The 22,775-nt window shown below is 46.4% G+C and overlaps 1 protein-coding gene across 5 annotated transcripts in view; it reads right to left on the bottom strand.

Annotated features, from left to right (window-relative positions):
- Nucleotides 1-19,110, bottom strand: part of Wdfy4 (WDFY family member 4) — a 275,656-nt gene extending 256,546 nt beyond the window's left edge. For 4 of the 5 annotated variants that reach the window (XM_013033730.1, XM_013033733.1, XM_013033734.1 and 1 more), the window contains exons 1-4: nucleotides 18,962-19,110; nucleotides 9,248-9,479; nucleotides 1,245-1,359; nucleotides 480-586 (exon numbers count right to left, since the gene is read on the bottom strand). In XM_013033730.1, coding sequence (XP_012889184.1) covers nucleotides 480-586; nucleotides 1,245-1,359; nucleotides 9,248-9,463 — 438 coding nt within the window. In that variant the 5' untranslated portion in view covers nucleotides 9,464-9,479; nucleotides 18,962-19,110. Of the gene's footprint in view, nucleotides 1-479; nucleotides 587-1,244; nucleotides 1,360-9,247; nucleotides 9,480-10,613; nucleotides 10,669-18,961 lie in introns of those variants that run through there. The other variant, XM_013033731.1, reaches the window with a different exon arrangement.
- Nucleotides 19,111-22,775: the final 3,665 nt, after the last annotated feature.

Below are 22,775 nucleotides of genomic sequence, written 5' to 3'. Positions count from 1 at the left end.
CAAAGGAAAAGTGTGTGTATGAGACACACCGTGGAGGGAACTCACACTCAGGGCCTCCAACCCTGTCAAGTCCCCCACAGGGGACCATGGTGACATGACTTTCTCTCTCTGGACTCCAAGTTCCCAAGTGTAAAATGCAGGTAAGGAGGGGATCCCTAAGGTAGCTGTTAGAGGGTAAGCTAGATTACCTCCCTCTTCTTTGTGTGTATGTCTGGCAGTACTAAGATTTGAACTCAGGGTCTGGGCTCTGTCCTTTAACTTTTTCACTCAAAGCTGGTGCTCCTCTATGTGAACCACTGCTCCACTCCAGCCTTTTGGTGGTTGATTGGAGATATGGGTCTCACACACTTTCTTGCTCAAGCTAGGACTGTGATCCTTAGATCAGTAGCTAGAATTACAGGTGGGAGCCACCATGCCCAGCAGGCAATGAGTAAGGAAGGGTTGGGCCTGGGCCTAAGGCTGATGGGCCTGGAACTCACCGAGTCGGTCCCGGTTAGCACGAAAGCAGACTTGAGCAGCAGGTAGCTGTCCTGATCTGCCTCTCCTTTCCACCGTAGCAACTGCCCCACGGCCGTCCGCGCTTGCTCTGCAACAAAGTGTCCCAGGTTGGTAGGTCAGTGCCGCCTGCCGTCCCCGCAAGAGACATCGGGCCAGGTGAGTCTTCTTGGAGAAGAACCTTACCTTGGCCACACTGCTGCTTAGCAGGGATGGGTGAGACTCGGGTTGCCAAATGCACCCAGCGAGCTCCTCAGCCGGCCCCACCCCAACCCCCAGCCATGTCCTCAGTCCACACAGCCATTGCCATCGGAGAAACACGCCCCCACACACACACACCACCACACACCCAGCACTCAAGTTCTTCCATCCCCAGAGTCCGTGGAGTCCATCCTCCGGTCGTGCTCCAGGGCCCGGCTTCAGGGCCTCTAGGGGCCAGCTGGCTCATGCGCGTGGAGATCGTGGAAGCATGCAAGCTGCAGCCTCTGGCCTCTGGACCAGGCTCACTGCTGCAAGTGTGTGTGTGTGTGTGTGTGTGTGTGTGTGTGTGTGTGCGCGCGCGCGCTCCCTATGGTGCTCCCCAGAGGGGCTCCCCACTGGTGCTCCTCAGAGTGCTCCCCACAGGTGCTCCCCACTGGTGCCCCCCTCAGTGCTCCCCACAGGGGCTCCCCACAGTGTTCCTCACTAATGCGAACCACAAGTAGTCCTCGTAGGTGCTCTTTGTCAGTGCTCACAAAGTCACCCCATACCTGCAGGCTTCCCAGTGAGGGCCTTCTGTACTTCTTGGGCAAGCTGGTGGGACACGTCCTCTGCCAGCCTCTGGAGACTGGGGAAGCAGATGATGCCCACCGAGTGCTCCCAGGCCTGAGGTACAGCAAGCAGGGTGTAGTGAGAGGGCTCATCGAGGGCTGTCTGGCCTCCCTCTCTCCCCCCCTCCTCTTGTCCCAGCCAGCAGACCCTACCACCCAACACCTCCAACCCTGACCCCCCACACCATTGCCTCCAAGTCTTCCCACTGCCTGCTGAGCTGCAGACCCATTGCCCACTGCCCCTGGACACCTCCTACAAAAGCCACGCTCCTGAGACAGCGACACACAGGACCCAATGCACCGCCTGTCCCCAGGCTGCTGCACCTGTGTCCAGGGAACCGTCCTTCCCAGCTGCCCATGTCAGAATCCCTAGTGATTCTCCAAATCTCCCTCTCACACCTCCTTTCTCCAGCCCATTGCCACAGCTCCCTATTCTCCTCAACAGTGTCTTGGTCCTGTTGCTGTTGCTATAACAAAATGCCCGAAGCTGAGTACTTTTTTTTTATATTAGGAAAGTTCTTGATAGGTTTATTTTCTCAAGGGAAGATGGAGATTTCAGGTTTGTGTTTTTCTTCTCATTCTAACATTCCAAGCTTTCATTATGTTACTGATCTGAATGAACATTACTTGTATTAAGAAATAAGAATGGAAAGAAATGTGTTACTAATTTAGCTTGACATTAATTATTTATTTACTTTTGTGCTAGTACTGAGGCTTGAACTCGGGGCCTGGGTGCTGTCCCTTTGTGCATTGACAGGCTTGACAAGTATAGCTGCTACCTCGAAACCAGCAAATAGGGAGGGTAAAAATCAGTCTTTAGGGCCTGGAATTTGAGGGGTAAGAAGCCTTTCATCCTCAGGACCAACACACTCTACTACCAAGTCTTTCTAACCAATTCCCTCACCTCCCTCCCCATACTTGCAAACCCTTCAAAGACCAATTTGCAGGCAGTTGACTTAGAAGCATCTATATTGTCTCTGCGGCCCTGGGACTCCAGGAGGCCCGCTACAATAAAGCAAATTGGGCCGCTGTGACTTGGACAGTAATTGTAGCTGGAGCTGGCACTCCCTAAGGCTGGGGCTCCTTCCTGGGACTGCGGTGGGCACTCTGGAGCTGCCTTAACTCTTTCTGGCCACCAGGGGGCTGTTTGCTTTGCAGAGCCAATCATCCACGGAATGGTACCTTGGAGATCCCAAAGAGTTAAGACAGCTTTCAAAAGACCCCAATTCCCCTCCCCAACCTGGGACTAGCATGCTGGGAGAATATTACCCAATATTTTTATAAAATTTTTATTTACTAGAATTATATAAGCCACACCATCATGCCTTGTGCCTATTCCATCTTGTACAAGAAAGAAAAAGGAAATGATGCTCTGGTCTCCAAGGGAAAAATAAAGAATAATAAAATCTCTTGTGGAGTTGTAGGGAGAATGGGAGAATGAGAAGAGGGGTCTCAGCGTGTGTGTGTGTGTGTCTGTGTGTGTGTGTGTCTGTGTGTGTCTGTGTGTGTGTCTGTGTGTGTGTGTGTCTGTGTGTGTATGAAAGAGAGAGAGAGAGAGAGAGAGAGAGAGAGAGAGAGAGAGGTGTCCTGGGGCTTCAACTTAGGTCTTTGGGTACTGTCCTTGAGCTTTTATGCTCAAGTCTAGCACTCTACCACTTGAGCTACAGCTTCACTTCTGGCTTTTTGCTGGTTGCTTGTAGATAAGAGTTTCATGGATTTCTCTGCCTGAGCTGGGTTTGAACCAGCCTCCTAAGTAGCTAAGATGGTGGCCAATAGGCCACCAGGCCCTGGCTGGAACCAAACTTTTGAATGACCAAAAGCCCTGGTTGGCATTGGATCCTGACCAGTGTTACTGCTATTCCATTACTGTAGAGTTTGGAGCTGGGGAGGGTGGGTTGTCTTTAAGGGAGCACCAGCTATTTCTGAGACTTCACCTGAGGTTTCCCAGTGTGACACAGTGGATAATCATCTTTAAAAATTAAAAACAGGGCTGGGGAGGTGGCTCAGTGGTAGGATGCTTGCCTTGCATGCACGAGGCCCTGGGTTCAATTCCTCAGCACCACATAAGCAGAAAAAAAGCCGGAAGTGGTGCTATGACTCAAGTGGTAGGGCACTAGCCTTGAGCTGAAGAGCTGAGGGACAGCGCCCAGCTCCAGAGTTCAGGCCCTAGGACTGACAAATAAATAAATAACAGTAGCAATGATTTATCAAAGTTTTGCTAAAACAACAAAAAGTTTATTTCTCCAAAGTGGGAGCCGGGCAGTGGTGGCTCATTCCTGTAAACATAGCTACTTGGGAGGCTGAGATTTGAGGATCACAGTTAAAAGCCAGCCCAAGAAGGAAAATCCATGAGAGTTTTATCTCCAATGAACCACCAAAAAGCCAGAATTAGAGCTGTGGCTTGAGTGGTAGAACACTAGACTTGAGCAAAAACACTCAGGGATAGCGCCCAAGCCCTGAGTTCAACCCCCAGTAAAGGCACATACACAAACACACACCAAAAAAATGCTAATAAATTACATTTCAGAACTCAGTGAAAGGTCTGAAGTCAGGAGTGAATGGGGAAGGGTGCCTACCCTCTTCATCCCCTCTGATACCACACTGGAAAATAACTGCTGGGGACAGAAGGGGGAAAAAAGAGGATGATGTCTGAATAGGATTGAAGTGCATTACATATATGCCCATGTGAAAATAGTATACAAAACCTACTAAAAACTGTTTCAAAGTGGGAGAAAGGAAGATGAAGAAAGACTCTATTAGAGGGGAGAGAATTGATCAAAGTACATTATAGGTGTGAATGGAAATATCCCAATGAAATCCCATTGAGCAATTTATTTATGCTATTTTTTTTGTAGGTCATGGGGCTTGAACTCTGTCTGGGCCTGGGCGCTGTCCCTGAGCTCTTCATCTCATGGCTAGTGCTCTACCACAGCTCCACTTTCAGTTTTCTGGTGGCTAATTAGAGATAAGAGTCTCCCGGACTTTCCTGCCTGGGCTGGCTTTGAACTGCAATCCTCAGATCTCAGCTTCCTGAGTAGCTAGGATTACAGATGTGAGCCACTGGCACTTGGCCATTTATGCTAATTTAAAAAATACTTATTGATCATACTCACTGTTATGTTTAATGCTCCCTAGATTTCTTCAATTGTCAGGTTGATCCACCTTTGAATTTAATCCACCTTCCTTTATATCACTAGATGCTAGTCAGCCTAAAGTAGGCACAAGAGAGAAAGACAGAGACAGACAGACAGAGAGATATAGAGAGAAACTTACCTTTACTCCACTCAGCTAAACTAACTTGGCTAAGGAGATTTATTTCCAAGATGGCACCCACATGTCTGGGAGTTGGTATTGGCTGAACAAATTTCTCTACCCATAAGCCTTTACTCCTTATTATGTAAGAAAAAGAATGAAGTTGGACACTGATAGCTCACACCTATAATCTTAGCTACTAGCTCTGAGGATCATGGTTTGAAGCCAGCCTGACAGGAATGTCTGTGAGACTCTTATCTCCAACAAAAATTTCAGAAAAAGCTGGAAGTGCAGCTGTGGCTCAAATGGAAAAGTGCTAGCCTTGAGCTCAAGGACAGTGCTCAGGGCTTGAGTTCAAACCCCAGGATGGGCACAAAAGAAGAAGAAAGAGGAAGAGGAGGAGGAAGAAGAAGAAGAAGAGGGAAAAAAAGAGGAGGAAGAAGAAAGAAGGGAAGGAAGGAAGGAAGGAGGGAGGGAAGTTTTCCAAAACGTGTGAATCCAAATGACATCTCTACTCCATTGCATTAACTAAGCTACCTAAATCCATCTAGATTCAAAGACAGGGGCCACAAACCTCCTCTTGTATGGAAGACTATAAATCTACTTCCAGAATTTACCATGCCTACACATCTCCCTTTATTCAAATGGGGTCCAATGCCTTGGGTCACCTGTCCCGTACATTGAGCAATTCTGTACTCATTTCTGGACATTCTCTGTCTTACTTCCTACTTTCTCTCCAAGTATAAATCTTAAGGAGACTCTAACAAATATGCTATAGTTCTAGCTCTGCTGATCTTCTACCACAGAGAATCTTTCCCTACACTATGTAAAGACCTAAAGTGCTTCCGGTTCACTAAAGAAAACTTGCCTGAAGACCAGAAGCCAGCCCTGTTTGCTAAAGGAATGTCTTCTGCTCTCAACATGACATCCCATGGTGGGAAAGTTCTCAGACCAAAGCCCAAGGTTTTCTTGTCAGGCAAAGAGCAAAAGTCTTTTGACTCCTTCCTAAAAATATTTCTTCCAGCTAGGCACTAGTGGCTGGCTCCTGTAACCCTAGCTACTCAGGAGGCTAAGATCTGAGGACTGCCATTCAAAGTCAGCCTGGGCAAGAAAGTCCATGAAATTGTCAACTTCAATTAAATACCAAACAGCCAAGGTGGAGTTGTGGCTCATGTGATAGAGAACTAACCTTAAGCAAAAAAGAGACAGTTCCCAGGCCCTGAGTCCAAGCCCCAGGACCAAAATACCCATCCCCCCCACCCCCCCACACACATATCCTACAAAAGTCACTGGCTTGTATTTCCTCCTGTGTGATGTAACAGTACTTCTTCCCTGTCTGCACCACCCGGGAGTCAGCTGTCTGGGCATCATGTGTGTAGGAGTAACAATCTTTCTGTGCCTAAGGGAAAAGTAAGACCTACTCAGTCATGGGAGATGAAAAGAAAAGCCAGATATGCCTGACCCTACCCCACCTAACACAGAGTCGGCAGCCATGCTTAACAGAGTCAGGTAGATGACTCAGGGTAGGTTCCATTCCTGGCTAACCACTGGGTGACATTGACCAAGTTCCTTAACATCTACCAGGCTTTTTCCTCGCCTTCCTCATGGAGTTATCTTAAAGACTTGCAGACATGCAAAGTTGTTGCTTAGCCACTTAGAGCTTGGTGACAACTGCTCGCCTGGATCTCAAGATGTTTCTTTTTCTTTTCTTTCCTTTTTTTCTATTGTGGGGTTTGAACTTAGGGCCTGGGTGCTGTCCCTAAGATTTTTTGCTCAAGACTAGCACTCTACCCACTTGAGCCACAGCTCCATTCTAGCCTTTTTGCTGGTTAATTGAAGTTTCACAGACTTTCTTGCCAGGACTGGCTTTGAACTGTGATCCTCAGATCTCAGCCTCCTGAGAAGCTAGGATTACAGGCATGAGCCACCAGTGCCCAGCAAGTCTTCTTTGTTGTTTTTTTTTTTAGTTTTTAAGCTCCACTAGGTGGAGCTTGAACTTAGAGCCTTAGCGTTTTCATAAGGTACAGGCTTTTCAAGCCTTCGTTTTTGCATTTGAACTCAGGACCTGGGTGCTGTTCCTTATCTTTTGTGCAAGGCTAGCACTTGAGCCACAGCTCTACTTCTGGCTTTCTGATGGTCAATTGGAGATAAGAAGCTAATGGACTTTCCTGCCTGGGCTGGCTTTGAACCATGATGCTCAGTCCTCAGCTTCATGAGTAGCTAGGATTACAGGTGTGAGCCACTGGTGTCTATATGTGTTTAAGTCTTAGCTCCTTCCCTTGCTGGTGAGCAAGAGCATCATCATTTCAGCCCAGTTTCCTTCATTGTATTACACATGCTCCTCAAGTTACAATGGGCCTGAGGAAAGTGTATCACATACATCTCACCCACTGACCATCATATCTCAGCAACAGGCATTTTCCTCATGACCACGAATCCCACCAGACACAGGAACTATGGCTCACTGCTCTGTCCAGCATGGGGAAAAAGATCAAACCCCTCAGCACTAGCTCAGGAAAAGACTACATTTAAATTCAAAGTCCAGTTTTGACTGAATGAACATGACTTCTACACCATCAGAAAAAATGAAAAGCCATAACTCAAGCCATAATAAATCAGTAACAGTATAACACAATTTTGGTATCACTGATCAAAAACAAAATAAGAGGATGACAATATCTAAAAAACAAGGAAGGAAGGAACTTTCTACTCTACTTATATAACTGCAACTCCTCTGGACATCACCTTTATAATAATTTTTTTAAACAAAAACAAAATAGGAATCAGACACTGGTGACTCACACCTGTAATCCTAGCTACTTAGGAGACTGAGATCTAAGAATCACAGTTAGAAGCCAGCCCAGGCCAAAATGTCCAAGAAAAGAGCATCTTTATATAACCAATGACAAAGAAAGAGAAGAAGAAGAAGTAGTAGTGCAAAAAAAAAAAAGAAAGAAAGAAAAAAGAAAAAAAAGCTAAGAGAGTTCAAGCTCCAGTACTGACATAAATGAATGAATAAATAAATAAATTAACAGGTGGGGTGAAACTAAGAAGAACAAAAAGGGAAAGATAGAGGGCGATCTGATATTATATCAGAACTGAGACACTGTCTATTTTGCCCTAGCCAAGATATGTCTTTGTAAGAGGAGAGAAGGGCACTGGATGAAGAAGAGAGCCTGCCATTCCCGATGGCAACTTGATTTCTGACTCACCCCCTCAGGGTGGCTCCCTGTGGGATTTCTTGTCCTTGAGACTTCTTTTAACTTCCCTAATTGCCCAGCCAGTGACTGAACTCTTCAATGGGTGTTTCACTCGTACTTCAGCTCAGGAGGCAATGGGCTAACCCTTTTCTATCTACATTCAACAGTTAATGCAATTATGCATGCAGTGTGACAGAAAGGAGGAGAAAGTTTCCACTGCTGTGTGTTTGCAGAAGTCTCATTTGAGAGAAAACCAAACACAAAGTTGTCCAAAAGAGATGTTGAGGGACCACTTCACAGGTGGATTAGAATAACTGGAATGCATAAGAAAGAAATTTCTGCATAAGAAACAAAGTTCTAGAGGCCAGGGTACCAGTGGCTCATTCCTGTAACCCTTGCTATTCGGGAGGCTGAAATCTGAGGATCGTGGTTTGAAGCCAGACTGGATAGTAAAGTCTGTGATATTCTTATCTCTAGTTAACTACCCAAAAAGCCGGAAGTGGAGCTGTGGCTCAAGTGATAGAGTGCTAGTCTTGGGCAAAAAAGCTCAGGAAGAGTGCCCAAGCCCTAAGTTCAAGCCCCAGCACTGCCACCCAGGAAAAAAATTATGTGGATAATAAGAAAGTGAAGAGAAGCATGTACTCTGCTTCTACAGGATTCATCAGAGGCAGGCTCTGGAAGCCCAAATCAGCTGGGTCAGTAGCATGGGGTGTCGTAGTATCAGGAGTGCACCTGGACAGCTAGTACCCAGATGGTTTGGGATGGGACATGCTGGGGGAAAAGGTGGTACAGGCAGTCCCTGGGGAGATGACATCATTGTCACTGTATTTAGTGATTTGCTCAAGGGTACACAGGAAATAAGCAACAGAACCAGACCCTGAACCCTGCTGTGTTTAACTCAAAAGCCTATGTATTCAAATACAGCACCAGGATGCCCCCAATTACTGAGATGGAGTTTGGGGATCATAGATCGACATCAAGGCTTAGTTGTGACAGGATCTGCTTGCAAGCAGGGGAAGACAATATAAATGAGCAAAGCAGATTCAATACCAGATGTGACTGGAGACTGAGGTAAGCACACAGACACAGTCTGTCTTCTCTTACAGTAGACAACAGAAGCCAGGCACCAGCAAATCATGCCTGTAGTCCTAACTACTTAGGAGGCTAAAGCCCAAGGATCACAGTTTGAAGACAGCGTGGGCAGAAAACTGTGAAACTCTTCACTCCAACTAACCAACAAGGGGCTAAGAAGGTGGCTCAGTGGTAGAGCACTTGCCTTGCATGCATGAGGCCTGAGTTCGATTCCTCAGCACCACATAAGCAGAAGAAAAAAAAAACAACTAACCAACAAAAGGCTGGAAGTGGAGCTCAAGTGGTAAAATGTCAGCCTTGAACAAATGCTCAGGGACAGCACCCAGGCCCTGAGTTCATGTTCCAGTACCAGCACACACAAAAATTTAAAAATGAAAAAGCTTTGAAAAGAACGCTGACCTTTAGGAACAAGGGGAGAAGATTTAACAGGCTCTTCTGATGTTCATCTGGGCTCTTGGGTATCAACTGCTGGTATTCTAGAAACTTCCTTTCCAGTGTGTCCCAGAGGTCGGTGGGGCCTGGGGACGGCTCTCCTGGTGGGCAGTCCAGCTGCTCAGCGGTGGCCTGGCCTTCATTGTCAGAATGTGGGTCCTCAGGTCTGGCTTCGGCCTCCATACTGGGCAAGGCCAATCTGAATTCAGAACAAACAGTTGAAAATGAAAATTCAAAACCCTACTTTGGCCGTGGGCAAGGAACTGTGTTCAATCACTTCAGTTTCTACCAAAGACACTTCTTCCAATAAGCTGAAACTGATCTGAAATAAGGAAGGTTTATGTTAAGGAGGTAAGAGAATGATTTATTATTTAAAATGATCATTTGAGACTTTTAAAAAAGTCACCTTGTTGTTATTATAAAGGTAATGTACAGAGGGGTTACTGTTAAAAAGTCAGAAAAAGAATACATTTCTTTTGGGACAATAACACCCCTTCCCTAACTATCTCCCAGTTTTTTCTCATTTTCCACATAGTATCTAGTGAGTACCATTGCTACATTTGTTTATGTTTGTCCCTCCATTTCTGTGACCCCCCTGCCCTCCAAGAAACAGATATATGAACAAACAAGACAAAAAGACAAAACAAACAACAAAAAAGAAAAAAACCTCTTGTTTCCATTTCCTGGAGTTCATTTCAATAAATATTATTGTGTATGATCAGAGACACATAGGCATTGGCACCTTTCTGTTCCTCTCCTAAAAGCATCCTCATTTGGTCTCAGTGTGTCTGAACACCTAGAGTCCTGTATAATTTATCATGTCCCAGTGTGTTTTAGATCCAGCTTCTGCATACGAGCAAAAACTTGTGCTATTTGTCTCTCTGAAACTTCAGAGATGAACTTCAGACTTCCCTTAACATGATTTGCTCTAGGTCCATCCATTAAGGAAGGCTTCTTTGAACAGTGACTCAAGCTGGGCTTGGTAGTTCCTGCTTGTAACCCTATTTACTTGGAAGGGGGAGATCAGGAGGATTGCAGATTGAGGCCAGCTCTGAGTGAGGGGCAGGGGAGGTAGCAAAACCCCATGTTAACCATGTCCCTGCAGCTACTGAACAGGAGAATGACAGTCCAGAGCATAAATATGAGACTCTATTAAAAAAAATAAAGCAAAAAAGGACTAGGGTACAACTCAAGAGACACAATGTGGGCCTAATAAGTTCAAGACTGTGAGTTTAGATCCCAGTACAGCAAGAGACACAGAGAGACAGAGAGTGATTATCCCAATCCCTGTTGGGGCAAAACCAGGTTTGCTGAACTGAAACACTTGACTCACCTTCTTTGAGACACGGAAACTTGAGAAACAAGAAACTGTGACAAATGCGGATCCATGAGATTACATGGCACAGTGGTCTGACTCAGATACCAAGCTGTGGCCGAAGCCTCCCACCTCTGCCCAGTACCTGTGCAGGCTTCAGTTTTGTTTGTAAGAGGAAGGAAAAGCAGGGAGTGGTGTCCCAGGAGAGGAAAGTGAGATAAGAAAAGTGAGAAGAAAGCCCTCTAACCCATGCCACTTCCCAGCAGAGCCCTGTGCAACCCCCCCCATCCCGCCCCTCGCTGCTTCATACTCAGAGCCTAGGGGGATGAACTAGGCATGGGGGGGGCGCACTGGGAGAGCTAAGTAATGCCAGGACCAGAACAGGCCACTCACCGTAGACACAAGATTTAAAGAACACCAGAAAGCATAATGCAGCCAGGTGCTGGTGGCTCACACCTACCAATCCTAGCTACTCAGGAGGCTGAGATCTGAGGATTAGGTTTAAAGCCAGCCCTGGCAGGAAAGTCTGTGAGACTCTTATATCCAATTAACCAGCAAAAAGTTGGAAGTGGATTTGGGGTCAAGTGGTAGTGTGCTGGCCTTAAGCAAAGAAGTTTAGGGACAATACCCAGGCTTTGAGTTCAAGCCCCAGGACCAACAGACATATACAAAGCAAAAAACAAAAAAACAAAAACAGAATGATAGTCGTAGCCATCTGGGCACTGATGCCTACACCAGCCAACTTCCTTTCACATGGCTCTAAGTGACCTGTTTTGTCTTCATTCAAAATCATATCCTTCTTCTGTACATCCCCTTTATAATAACAATAATTTTTTTAAAAAATCTGATCCTAGCCTAGCACCAGTTGTTCACACTTATAATTCTATCAACTCAAGAAGTTGAGATCTGAAGATCACAGTTCAAAACCAGCCCAGGCAGAAAAGTCTGTGAGACCCTCATCTCCAATGAACTTCCAAAAAGTCAGAAGTGGTATAGTATGGCTTTCAAGTGGTAGAGCATTAGCATTGAGCACAAAGCTCAGGGACAGCACCCAGGCCCTGAGTTCAAGTCCTAGGACCAGCACCGAAACAAACAGAAACCCAGATTCGTCCTGGTTGCATGTCAATGATTCAAACATCCTTGCTCTGTGTCAGCAAAGACCTGGTCTCCAACCTGGAACTCACCAGAAGAGTGTCGCAGCCCCAAAAAAATCTGTGCAGAGTGGGGTGAGGTCTGCTTCTCTTTTCTTACCTTTCACATTGTCAAGAACTCACCTATTGGCATCAGATGGGAAGAGGAGGCAGGCAGGGAGACAGGGCTGACCTTAGTGATTGATTCAACTTGGCTTCCCCAGCTGAGAGTCTGGGCAGCCGGGCAGCATGACCACAGGAGAATGTTGGTTAGTAGCAAGTATCAGGGTACATCTACTTAGCATGTCTTCAAACACACGAAATGCCAAGGACTGGCCAGGAGGCCAAACAAGCCTGACCCTTGCCCTTCCTGGTGAGAATATAAAGTAGGGTGGCTACTTTGACAAAAACAGCTGGGCCACTTCTCAGAATGGCTGAATATGTACTCAACAATCTGTACTCCTCATTTAACTATGCTAGGGTCATGGAAATGTAACACTCAGACAAAAACCTACACACGTCTATGTATTAAGTTCTATTTATACCTTCTAAAACTTAGAGAGAGGGGAAAAACTCACAAATGTCACTCCAGGGATAAGAGCAGAAACAAATTCAGTATCACACAGTGGGATCCTTCTCAACAACAAAAAGAGTCAGGCACTGGTATCTCACGCCTGTAATCCTAGCTACTCTGGAGGCTGAGATCTGTGGATCACAGTTGGAAGCCAGCCAAGGCAGGAAAGTCCACAAGACCCTTATCTCCAATAAACTACTCAGAAAAAGCTGGAAGTGACACTGTGGCTCAAGTGGTAGAGCACTAGTCTTGGGCACAAAAGCTCAGAGACAATACCTAAACCAGGCACTAGTGGTTCACTCCTGTAATTCTAGCTACTCAGGAGGCTAAGATCTGAGGATTGAGATTCAAAGCTAGCCTAGAAAGAAAAGTCTATGAGACTTATCTCCAAGTAAGGGACAAGGACAGTACCCAGACCCTGAGTTCAAACCCCAGTCCCAGAAAGGAAGGAAGAAAGGAAGGAAGGAAGGAAAGAAAGAAGGAAGGAAGGAAGGAAGGGAGGGAGGGATGGAGGGAGGGAGGGAGGGACGGAGGGAGGGAGGGAAGAAAAAAAAGCATCAGGAAAGGAAGGAAAACAGCACTGACACATACCACAAGTCAAGGGTTTTTTACAGTGTTTCAGTACATGTCTATGAAGTGGATCTCAAAGGTCTGTCTTATGCCAAATGTCAGGGGCCTATGTCACTGCCCCCTTGATGTCTCAGTCCATTCCTGTGACATTTAGGAAATGGCAGGGATGTGGTAGGGGCCCCAGAGCACAACCTCAGAAAGGCTGGAGAAAGGGAAAGGATGAAAGTTTTGAGGTTTCTCTGTGGGCACCCCAACAAGGAAGCGCAAGACTTGCCTGTGAGTGCCCTGCTTAACGGTGGCCAGTCAGCAGGTGGCACCTGCAGTGAAGTTGAGAGCTTCGGCCCCAAGCCTGTCCCTCAGGAGCATAGAATTGGTCCCCAAACTTCAACATGTATCATCTCACCTAAAGAGACTATGAAAACCCAAATTTCTGGAGCCAGCCAGAGTTTCCAGTTCAGCAGATCTACGTGTGGCCCAAGAATTAGTGTTTCCAATGAGTTCCCTGGGGATACTGAGGCAGCTGCTCCAGAGACATTATTTAGATGATGATCAAAGACCACCTGAAGCTAGTGGGGACCACCGGGGACCACACCTGAAGATCACCAGAGACCACACCTGAGGACCACCAAGAACTATGTCTGGAGGACCACTAGAGATCACTCCTGGGGACCACCAGAGTGAAGAATGAAGCCAGTCACTGCATGTGAGCCCATGTCCAGTGTCTATAGAGTGCCTGTTTCTCTCTTCCTTCACGCTCCCGCATGGAACCACTGCCTGCACACAACCCCTCCCTCATGCTGCACCTTGCTGTCAATCTTTGGGGTTCTGCCCTAAAGCCAGATAAGCTATTCTAGTCACACCAAAGACCACTTCTCTCCTGTGTCTTCTTCCCCTGGTCTTTCCTCCAAGTCTGTCTAGTCCTGAGTGGACATCAGGATATAGCCATGGCCACACAGGCATGGAGAGCTCCTCAAGGTCTAGCCTTCTTGACAAAAAAGTAGAATCCAACACGGCAGGCCTATGTCAGGAGACACATCAGGAGCAAGAAGAGCCAACGGTGGCTCAGCAGACAGAGCTGGTGGAGCAGGGGAAGGGGCAGGGAGATATGAAGTCCTGCGTGTTCAGTTTCTCAGGTAGAACAGACCTAGGGACAAGACTTCACCCCAGGACTTCACCTTGCAAAAGACCCCCCACACACACACACACATATTACCCCCCCATCCCAGCTGTCTACCTCTTTCCATACTGTCCACACCTCTCCAGGAAGCAAGCATCTCACTGCCCACCCAGGCCGAGGGCCAAGCATACCTGTGGGCAGAGATCAGTGGATCTCAGGAGCCTGCAACTGCTTCACACAACTCAAGAGCAGGGTCAGAGCATTTCAGGTTCTTCCAGAAGTTCAGGAACACTTCATCAAGACTAAGGTGGAGACTGCCTCGGCAGGAACCTTTACTGAAGCTCAACACTTCCCTTTTCTGCTTCCCGGCCAGCACATACCTCTGTGGGTTCTGTAGGCAGAAAGGACACGGGAACTCCCTGGGTTCTGCAGAAGGAGCTGTTTTATAGAAGTGGGGCGGGGGGGTGGGGGGTAGGTGCCTGTCCTGGGGCTTGAACTCAGGATCTGGATGCTGTCCATTTTTTGCTCAAGGCTAGTGCTTTACCATTTGAGCCACAGCTCCACTTCCAGCTTTTTCAATAGTTGGAATTAAGAGTCTCATGGCTTTGCCTATCTGGGCTAACCCTGAACCATGATCCTTAAATCTCATCCCCCTAAGAAACTAAGATTAGAAGCTTGAGCCATTAGTACCCAGTGACCACTTTGTTGTTGTTGTTGTGTTGTTTTGTTTTTTTTTAATTTTTTTTATTTTACTGTTTTTTCTTCAAGTCTTATATCAGGGAACAGATGGGTTCTTGAAAGTTATACCAGTACAATAGGTAGTCTGAGAAACAGATTGTATTTGAAAGGAAACTAAAACTACATTCAACCTGAAATACTGACACTTTTTTGTATTACTGGCCTATTAAGCAGTGAATTATGGAGGATGTATATGGAGGATGTGACTTTGGCTTGTTATTCTTTCTATGGTAGAAGGAAAAAAAAAGTCCTTAGAATACACTTTTTTCTAAACAGATTGCTTCAGAGCTATTAGGGTCAGTCACAAATCTAAATTTGAATGAAAGCTTGTAACTCTGCCTTATAAGCAAAAAAGATGTTTGTAATGGGATTGTGGGGAACAAAACACTGGGGTTGGTTTTGTTCTAGATTCTGTTGGGAAAATACACTGTTATACTCATAGGACACTACAATGGAAATGAACTTTACAACTTGAGGGGAGGCAAGGAGTGGGGGAGGTGGGGCAGGGAATGGTTAGTAGGAGGAAAAACATCGTATTGTTTTAAGTGAGTAGTTATGGCTCTTTTCTTTTGTGCGTGCGGGTACCAGGGCTTGAACTCTGGGCCTAGGTGCTATCTCTAAGCTCTTTTGCTCAAGGCTACCATTCTACCACTTGAACCACAGCCCCACTTCTGGCTTTTTGGTGGCTAATTGGAGATAAGAGTCTCTTGAACTTTTCCTGCTCCAGCTGGCTTCCAACTGTGATCCTCAGATCTCAGCGTCCTGAGTAGCTAGGATTATAGACATGAGCCACCTGTGTCCAACAAGGAGCTGGTTTTATATTTCCGTATTTGGGCCAATTGCCACATTGCTAAGCATGGCTAGGGAGTGGTACCCATGAATAAGGATCCCCCAGCTTAGCTACTGTGGAGCCAAGGATGCAAAGACACAAGCAGGAGACAGCACAGAAACAAGCACATCCTCTAACCAGGAGCCTCTCAGGACGGAAGCCAAGATGGTAGCTTGTCCTCCTGAGATGTCCGCCCCTGGCCAGCCATAGATAACTGAATATCTACTCCTTTCTGTTGGGATGCTGACATTCTCTAGAGACTGTAAAAAATCTGTAAGATGGGTGACAGTTATTTCCATTTCATGTATAGACAAAGCAAGACTCCAAAAAAAAAGCCAGATTCACATAAAGCAAGAGAGGCCGGGTGCCAGTGGCTCACCCCTGTAATCCTAGCTATTCCAGAGGCTGAGATCTGAGGATGGAGGTTCAAAATTAGCTTGGACAGAAAAGTTCATGATATTAACTACCGAAAAGCTAGAAGTAGAGCTGTGGCTCAAGTGGTAGAGTGCCAGCCTTGATCAAAAGAAGATAGCACCCAGGCCCTAAATTCAAGCTTCAGGATCAGCAAACACACACACACACACACACACACAATCTTCATCAGCTCCTATATCCTCTAGGGCTGTTCCCAAGTTCCAGGCTGTGGACCATAGGATCTTCCTCCTTCCTTCTCTAATGTCCCAGGGTCTGGCCCCCAGGCCCTCTGCCTCTCCTCAGCCAGCTGCTTCTCCCAGGAAGCCTTTGCTTCCTCTACACGTCTGTATCTTGCTGTCTTCCAGGCACAGCTCTATGGCTGCCGATCCCACGTCAAACTTGTCCTACCACTGGGCCATCTGGTGATTAGAAGCAGCCACCAGCAGCAGGTGCCAGCCCTTTCCAGTTTCCAAGTCTGATAACACAGATCCTTCCACGATTACAGCAGGCATCCAGTGGGGCAGGTGCTGACCATCTCCACATGCAGGTGTAAAGCGAGCACCTGGGGCTTGGGTTAAATGCTGCTTGTGCAGAGGGCACCCAGGCTGTGGAGTCAAACAGAATGAAAGTCCACCTGGTGTAATTCTAAAATTGACCCTTCTAGTCCCACGATCGGTAATACACGTGTCTCTCACCTCATCACTTTGTTCCTTACATTATCATTGCTTGTAGGTAGGCTTTCTCTTTCTCACTCCTGTTTCTACTCCATTAATTTTCTATCACTTATGACATGTCACAGTGATGTAATTAAATACATCAAAAATTAGACTAACTGGGCACCAGGGACTCCAGCCTGTAATCTTAGCTACTCAGGAGACTGAGATCTGAGATGGAGGTTCAAAGCCAGCTTGGGCAGGAAAGTCTATGAGATGCTTATCTCCAATTAACCAGCAAAAATCCAGAAGTAAGAGTGTGGTTCAAGTGGCAGAGCACCAGCCTTGCATGAAAAAACCAAGCAAGTATAATAGGCCCTGAGTTCAAGCCCCAGTACCAGGAAGGAAAGGAAGGAAGGAAGGAAGGAAGGAAGGAAGGAAGGAAGGAAGGAAGGAAGAAAAGGAGGGAAGGAGAGAGGGAGGGAGGGAGGGAGGGGCAGCAAGAAAACAGGAAAAGAAATGATGAGGATCTTTAATCTTTAATGGCACCTAAGGTGTAGCACAGAGGGTCTATGTAATTTTACCCCTCCTACACCTCATTTATGTCTCCTCGCTGTCCTTTCTGTCTATTCTACATTGGCCATGTTCCCGGGTCCACGGAGTTCATCCCAGGGCCTCAGCATGGGCAGACAGGAGGATTCTCCCTTGCCTGACCCCATTCCCTAACTCTCAGTCTGATCCCAACTTTCTCTTGTCCACTCTGCCACTCTGGTCTCTGGGTCTCCCTCCTCAGACCAGATTCTCCTGAGGAGCCCCTAAGGTACAGGCCTCTTCTTCAGATCTCCTCCCTGGGAGCTCTGGCCTTCTCTGGTCTCCCAACCTGCTACCCCTCATCTACTTCACTTCATAGCACTGAGCAACACAGACTTCTCCTTTGCTAGCTCCTGCAAGGCAGGAGAATGGCCTCTTAATAAATATTTTTTAAATGTTTTATTGTTATTGTTCAGGTATTATGCAGAGATGTTACATCCATAAGTCAGGTAATGAATAGTTTCCTTTTTTTTTGGACAGTGTCCAGTGTCACCTCTTCCTTCTCTGTCCCTCAGTTTCTCCCTCCCATACCTGCCCACAAGTTGTATATGTCCTTTTTCACAAAGTGTCTACTGAATAACATATCTCTAATAAATATTTGAACATTTAAATAGATGTAAGCCAGGTGTTAGTGGCTCAGTCCTAGAATCCTGTCTACTCAGGAGATTGAGATCGGAAGATTGCAGTTCAAAATCAGCACAGGTAGAATAACCCAAAAGACTCTTATCTCAATGAACCACCAAACACTCACAAGTTGGAAGTGTAGCTCAAGTGATAGAGCACCAGCTTTGAGCCAAAAAAGCAAGTGTGCAAGGCCCTGAGTTCAAGCCCTAGGACTAGCACAATTAAATAAACAAACAAAGCATGGCACTGGTGGCTCATACCTATAATCCTAGCTACTCAGAAGGCTGAAATCTGAGGATCACCGTCTGAAGCCAGCCTGGACAAGAAACTCTGTGATACTCTTATCTCCAATTAATTACCAGAACAGTAGAAGCAGAGCTGTGGCTCCAAGTGGCAGAGTGCTAGCGTTGAGCAAAAGAGCTCAGGGATAGTGCCCGGGCCCCACGTGCAAGCTCCAATACCAGCACAATTAAATAAGCAAACAAGCCAAATGCAGAAAACTATGCTAAAATCTAAATGTTCCACAGAAAAGGCAGCACACAAAACCTGTAGGTATTGTTGCCAAAGAGTTAAGACAAAGGATTAGTTCACTGTTCTAGAAGGTTCGATGTGGGAAGAAAGAGAAGAGCCCATACTCAATGAGACAGGTGGTTCTATTTATTCAGAAAATGTCCATATTTCAAAAGTTGGATGTGGTAATTCAGATGAAGGAACTAAGGCTCAAAGCAGCATCTGCTCACCAGACCCTCAGCCCTGTTGGGGCTGGGGCTGGCCAGCTCTTCTGATGTCCACTCGGGAATGACCCGGGGCTCTTTGAAGCTACACGGGGGGCTGGGTTCAGTCAGTGTTACACTCACAGCTGGGACAGGCCAAAGCCAGCCTTCCCCAGCCCTGGCAGCTCACAACAAAGCCATGAAAAAGGATCCACAGTGACAAAGCCTCCTGCTAACAAGGACACAGAGAGAATCTGACCACACACTTCCTGCTAAGGCTCCCCTCACGTCTGCAGACTCAGCCAGGTGCTGGTGGTCACAAATTCCCCAGAAGGCCACCAGCAGGGAGTCAGGACCCTGACCAATGGTTACCCCCAGCCCTACCTTGGCCAAGGACAAAGTGAGCTACCTACCTGGAGAAGCAGCAGTCAGGACTCGACGGTGTCAAATGGCTCGGCTCCCTCCATGCTGGCCACAGCCTCTCAGGCGCCGTTGGAAGGGGACCCAACCCCGAATGTCAGCCATCAACAGTGTTTCGCTATGAATCAGTCATGGAGCTGGGTCTCTGCTCATTTCCTGGAGAAAGCAGAAGTGAGGAGTCGCCCAGATGCCTGACTGCCCACCCCCAGCTCATGACGGAGCTACATGCCTAATGCCTGGTAGGCTGGCTTGACGTTGTCGTAGGGCCCCTGGGGCTGTGCACCACCCCCCACCCGAGGACTCCGTGGGCAAGCAGTGCCGGGTGAGGCCAAGGGAAAGCTCAGCCGAATAGACCTGAATTCTGTATCTTATGTGCACTAATATCCATTAGCTGTGGGACCAGTACTGCCTGCCTCCACTTTCTGAGTCTCAGTTCAAAAAGGACATTTAGGTGAATGGCAATTAGAGGTCTCAAGCACATCCCTGGGCATGCCATGAGCTCCCCAGCCCCCTTCCACCTGGCTCAGAGGTTCTCATTTGGATTTCTTCATTTTTAACCATCAGATCAAACTTGGGTCACCAATGGAAAGTGTCAGATGTCCAGCTGTCAATAATGGGAAAATAACACCGTCGTGGTGAAAGGACATTTCAAATAATAAGATGGAGGTCCTGAAAAGCAGTGTCTGAGTTTCCATTCTGTTGAACATCTGAGGCGGAATCATCCCATGTTATCTATGGGCAGCACTCCTGCAGGATGCCTCCCCATGCCCTCTGCAAAGCCAATGCCACCACATAGGCAAGGGTGGGTGCCCCAGGCAGCCCACGGCCTGCTTCTATGGCCCTGGACCAACAAATCTCATGTGAATGACTGGCAGTGAGAGGCAACAGCAACATGATCTGTCATAGAAGCAATAGGTTCCAAGATCCACGTCAAGATGAGACAGTGTTTGTGAGAAAACCTCAGCTCATCGATGCACAACTGTTAGTAGATGGCAGTCAAAATAAGAGACGTGTCCTGCGGAGGATCTGGGCCATGAGCCCAGGATGGAGCTGCACGAGGGTAGACGATGACAAGAAAAATCTGAATGACCCATGCAGGACAGGACACATCAAGGCTAAAATCTTGAAAATCAAAACTGAAGGATTGTCTTTAAAAAGAAATATTCCATATAGGAGAACAAAAAATATATAATTTATGAGCCAGGAATCAGTGGCTCATGCCTATAATCCTAGATACTCAGGAGGAGGCTGAGAGCTGAGGATCACAGTTCAAAGCCAGCCCAAGCAGGAGAGTACATGAGACTCTTATATCCAATTAACCACCAAAAAGCTGTAAGGGGAACTGTGGCTCAAGGGATAGAGCTTCAGTCTTGAGCAGAAAAGCTCCAGGATATCACACAGGCCCTGAGTTCAAGCCCCAGGACCAGCACACACACACACACACACACACATACACACACACACACACACACACATACACACGGCTGATGTTTATCAGAAACAATGCAAGTCATATGACAATAGCAAGACATCTGTAACATGCTAAAGACAAAAATAAACACTGTCAACTCGAATTCAAGGCAGTGAATACCCTGGGTGGGTGGGGAAACTAAGAATGAAATCATGATTTCGGATCAATGAAAGCTGAGGTCATTCATCTCCAGCTGCCTTTCCCTATAAGAAATTCCAAAGGAGGTTCTTTTGAGGCAAGAGAAAGAAGCTACCAATGGATGCTTGGATCTATAGGAAAGAAAAGATGCTATTTAAAGCAAATGCATCCGTAAGAATCAACTAATGGTATCCTTCTCTTTTTTTCATCTATCTTAAAAGACTTCCTGTATAAAGAAAAATAATCCAACAATGTACTCTGGAGCTTCTACCTTAGTACAATGTACAGATGGTCCTGGAGTTACATTCTTTGGCTTGTAACTCTTCCACTTTATGATGTAGCAAAAGCAATATGTAATCCTTAGAAGCCAGGCTACAAATGTTGGATTTTGGTCTTTTCCCAAGGTAGACATATGTCAGCCGATTGTATTCTAGAATGCATGGTGTTGTGAATATGATACAGATATACAACTAATGTCATGAAATATTCAATACTAAATTGTAAAATAGGCTTTGAATTTGATGATTTTTTTTCTGACATAGGCTAATGCAAATGTTCTGAGCATGTCAGAAATAAGCCAGGCAGAGCTGCAATGTTTGGTCGATATACGTATTAAACATATTTTCAACTGTTTAGTGAGTGTGTACCAGTATGGGCCTGGACACTGTCCCTTAGCTCTTTTTGCTCATTGCTGGTGCTCTACTACTTGAACCACAGCTCTACTTTCAGGTTCTTGCTGGTTAACTGGAGATAAGAGTCTCATGAATTTTCCTGCCATAGGCTGGCTATGGACCATGATTCTCAGACCCCAGCCTCCTGAGTAGCTAGAATGACAGTTGTCCTTCAATGTTTTGTACCTTTGTTGTCCTCCAAGATAGCCACTCTTGTGCTCTGGGCCAATGGCTAAGTAAAGTATGGCTGAACTGAATTCCAGCACTGTGATTCCTCATTAATGGATCTGCTGGCCAAGACAGCCACCACATGACTCTGGGGCACGTGGTATACACAGAACAGACTCGCTGGGTGAAGGGATGACTCCCATCCAGGGCAGGATGAAGCAGGATGGTGCAAACTTTTACCGTGCTGCTCAGAGCAGCATGCAACCCCCAACTTGTGAACTGTCTCTTTCTGGAAGCTTTCCTCTTGATGTCTTTAGATCATGGCTGACCACAGGAAAATGGAAACAGGCTTCAAATAAGGAAAAAATATGCTATACAAAGGAGTTAGTGAAGACTTGAACTCTGGGATTAGGCACTGTCCCTGAGCTCTTTTTGTTCAAGGTTGGTGCTCTACAACTTGAGGCCCAGCTCCAGTTTTTTGTGGCTTTTTGGTTTCTTCCCAAACTAGCTTTGAACTGTGCTCCTCAGATCTCAGCCTCACAGACATCAGTGATTTTAAAATTATATTTTTCTGACTTTAATAAGAATGTTAAGCTTACAGTTTGTGCAACGATATAAGGAATAAGAAACAAGATTTTTAAAACCACTAATATACTAACAGCTAATTTGGAGTTTGGTGAAGATAAAATTTCAGTCTTTTCTTACCTGTTTACTGAAGTACAGTTCATTAGTCTTATTATTTCTCTTAAGAAGTTTGAGGCTGGTGATGGTGGCTCATGCCTGTAATCCTAGCTACTTAAGAGGCTAGGATCTAAAGATCAAAACTAGCCCAAGCAGAAAAGTCCGTGAGACTCTTATTTCCAATTAACCAACAAAAAGCATAGGACTGGGCATATGGTTCAAGCGGTAGAGCACTGCAAATTTGAGGCACTTAGTTCAAGCCCCAATACTGGAAAGATAAAAGTGAGACCCTATTCAAAATATAACCAAAGCAAGAGGTTGGAGTAGGGGCAGAAGCAAGGCATTGCATGGTGAGATGGTGCCTGGAGGTGGGTGGAGGCGCTATTGGCATCATTTGCTGGGTTCAGGGGGTGCGTGGGGACAGAAGCACGGAGTGAGGTCAGCAGGTCCCCTGGGAGTGGCCCAGGGTGGGTGGTGGAGCAGAAAGCAAGATGTGGCAGCAAGCTTCTGTGCTTAGATCTGTGAGCTTGCTCAAGGTCAGACACTTGTGTAGACTTCCCTCTAGGCTCCTGGAAAGATAGTTGAAAAGGAGAAAGACTGGGCCAACTATCCTCTGTGGGAGGACACCAAGCTCCTGATTGACATTTTGTTTGCTTGCGTGTGTGTGTGTGTGTGTGT

The sequence above is a fragment of the Dipodomys ordii genome, unplaced genomic scaffold, assembly GCF_000151885.1.
Source record: "Dipodomys ordii isolate 6190 unplaced genomic scaffold, Dord_2.0 Scaffold176, whole genome shotgun sequence".
NCBI lineage: Eukaryota > Metazoa > Chordata > Mammalia > Rodentia > Heteromyidae > Dipodomys > Dipodomys ordii.
Note: the sequence above shows the minus strand (reverse complement) of the source record. Positions and strands in the feature narration are given on the sequence as shown.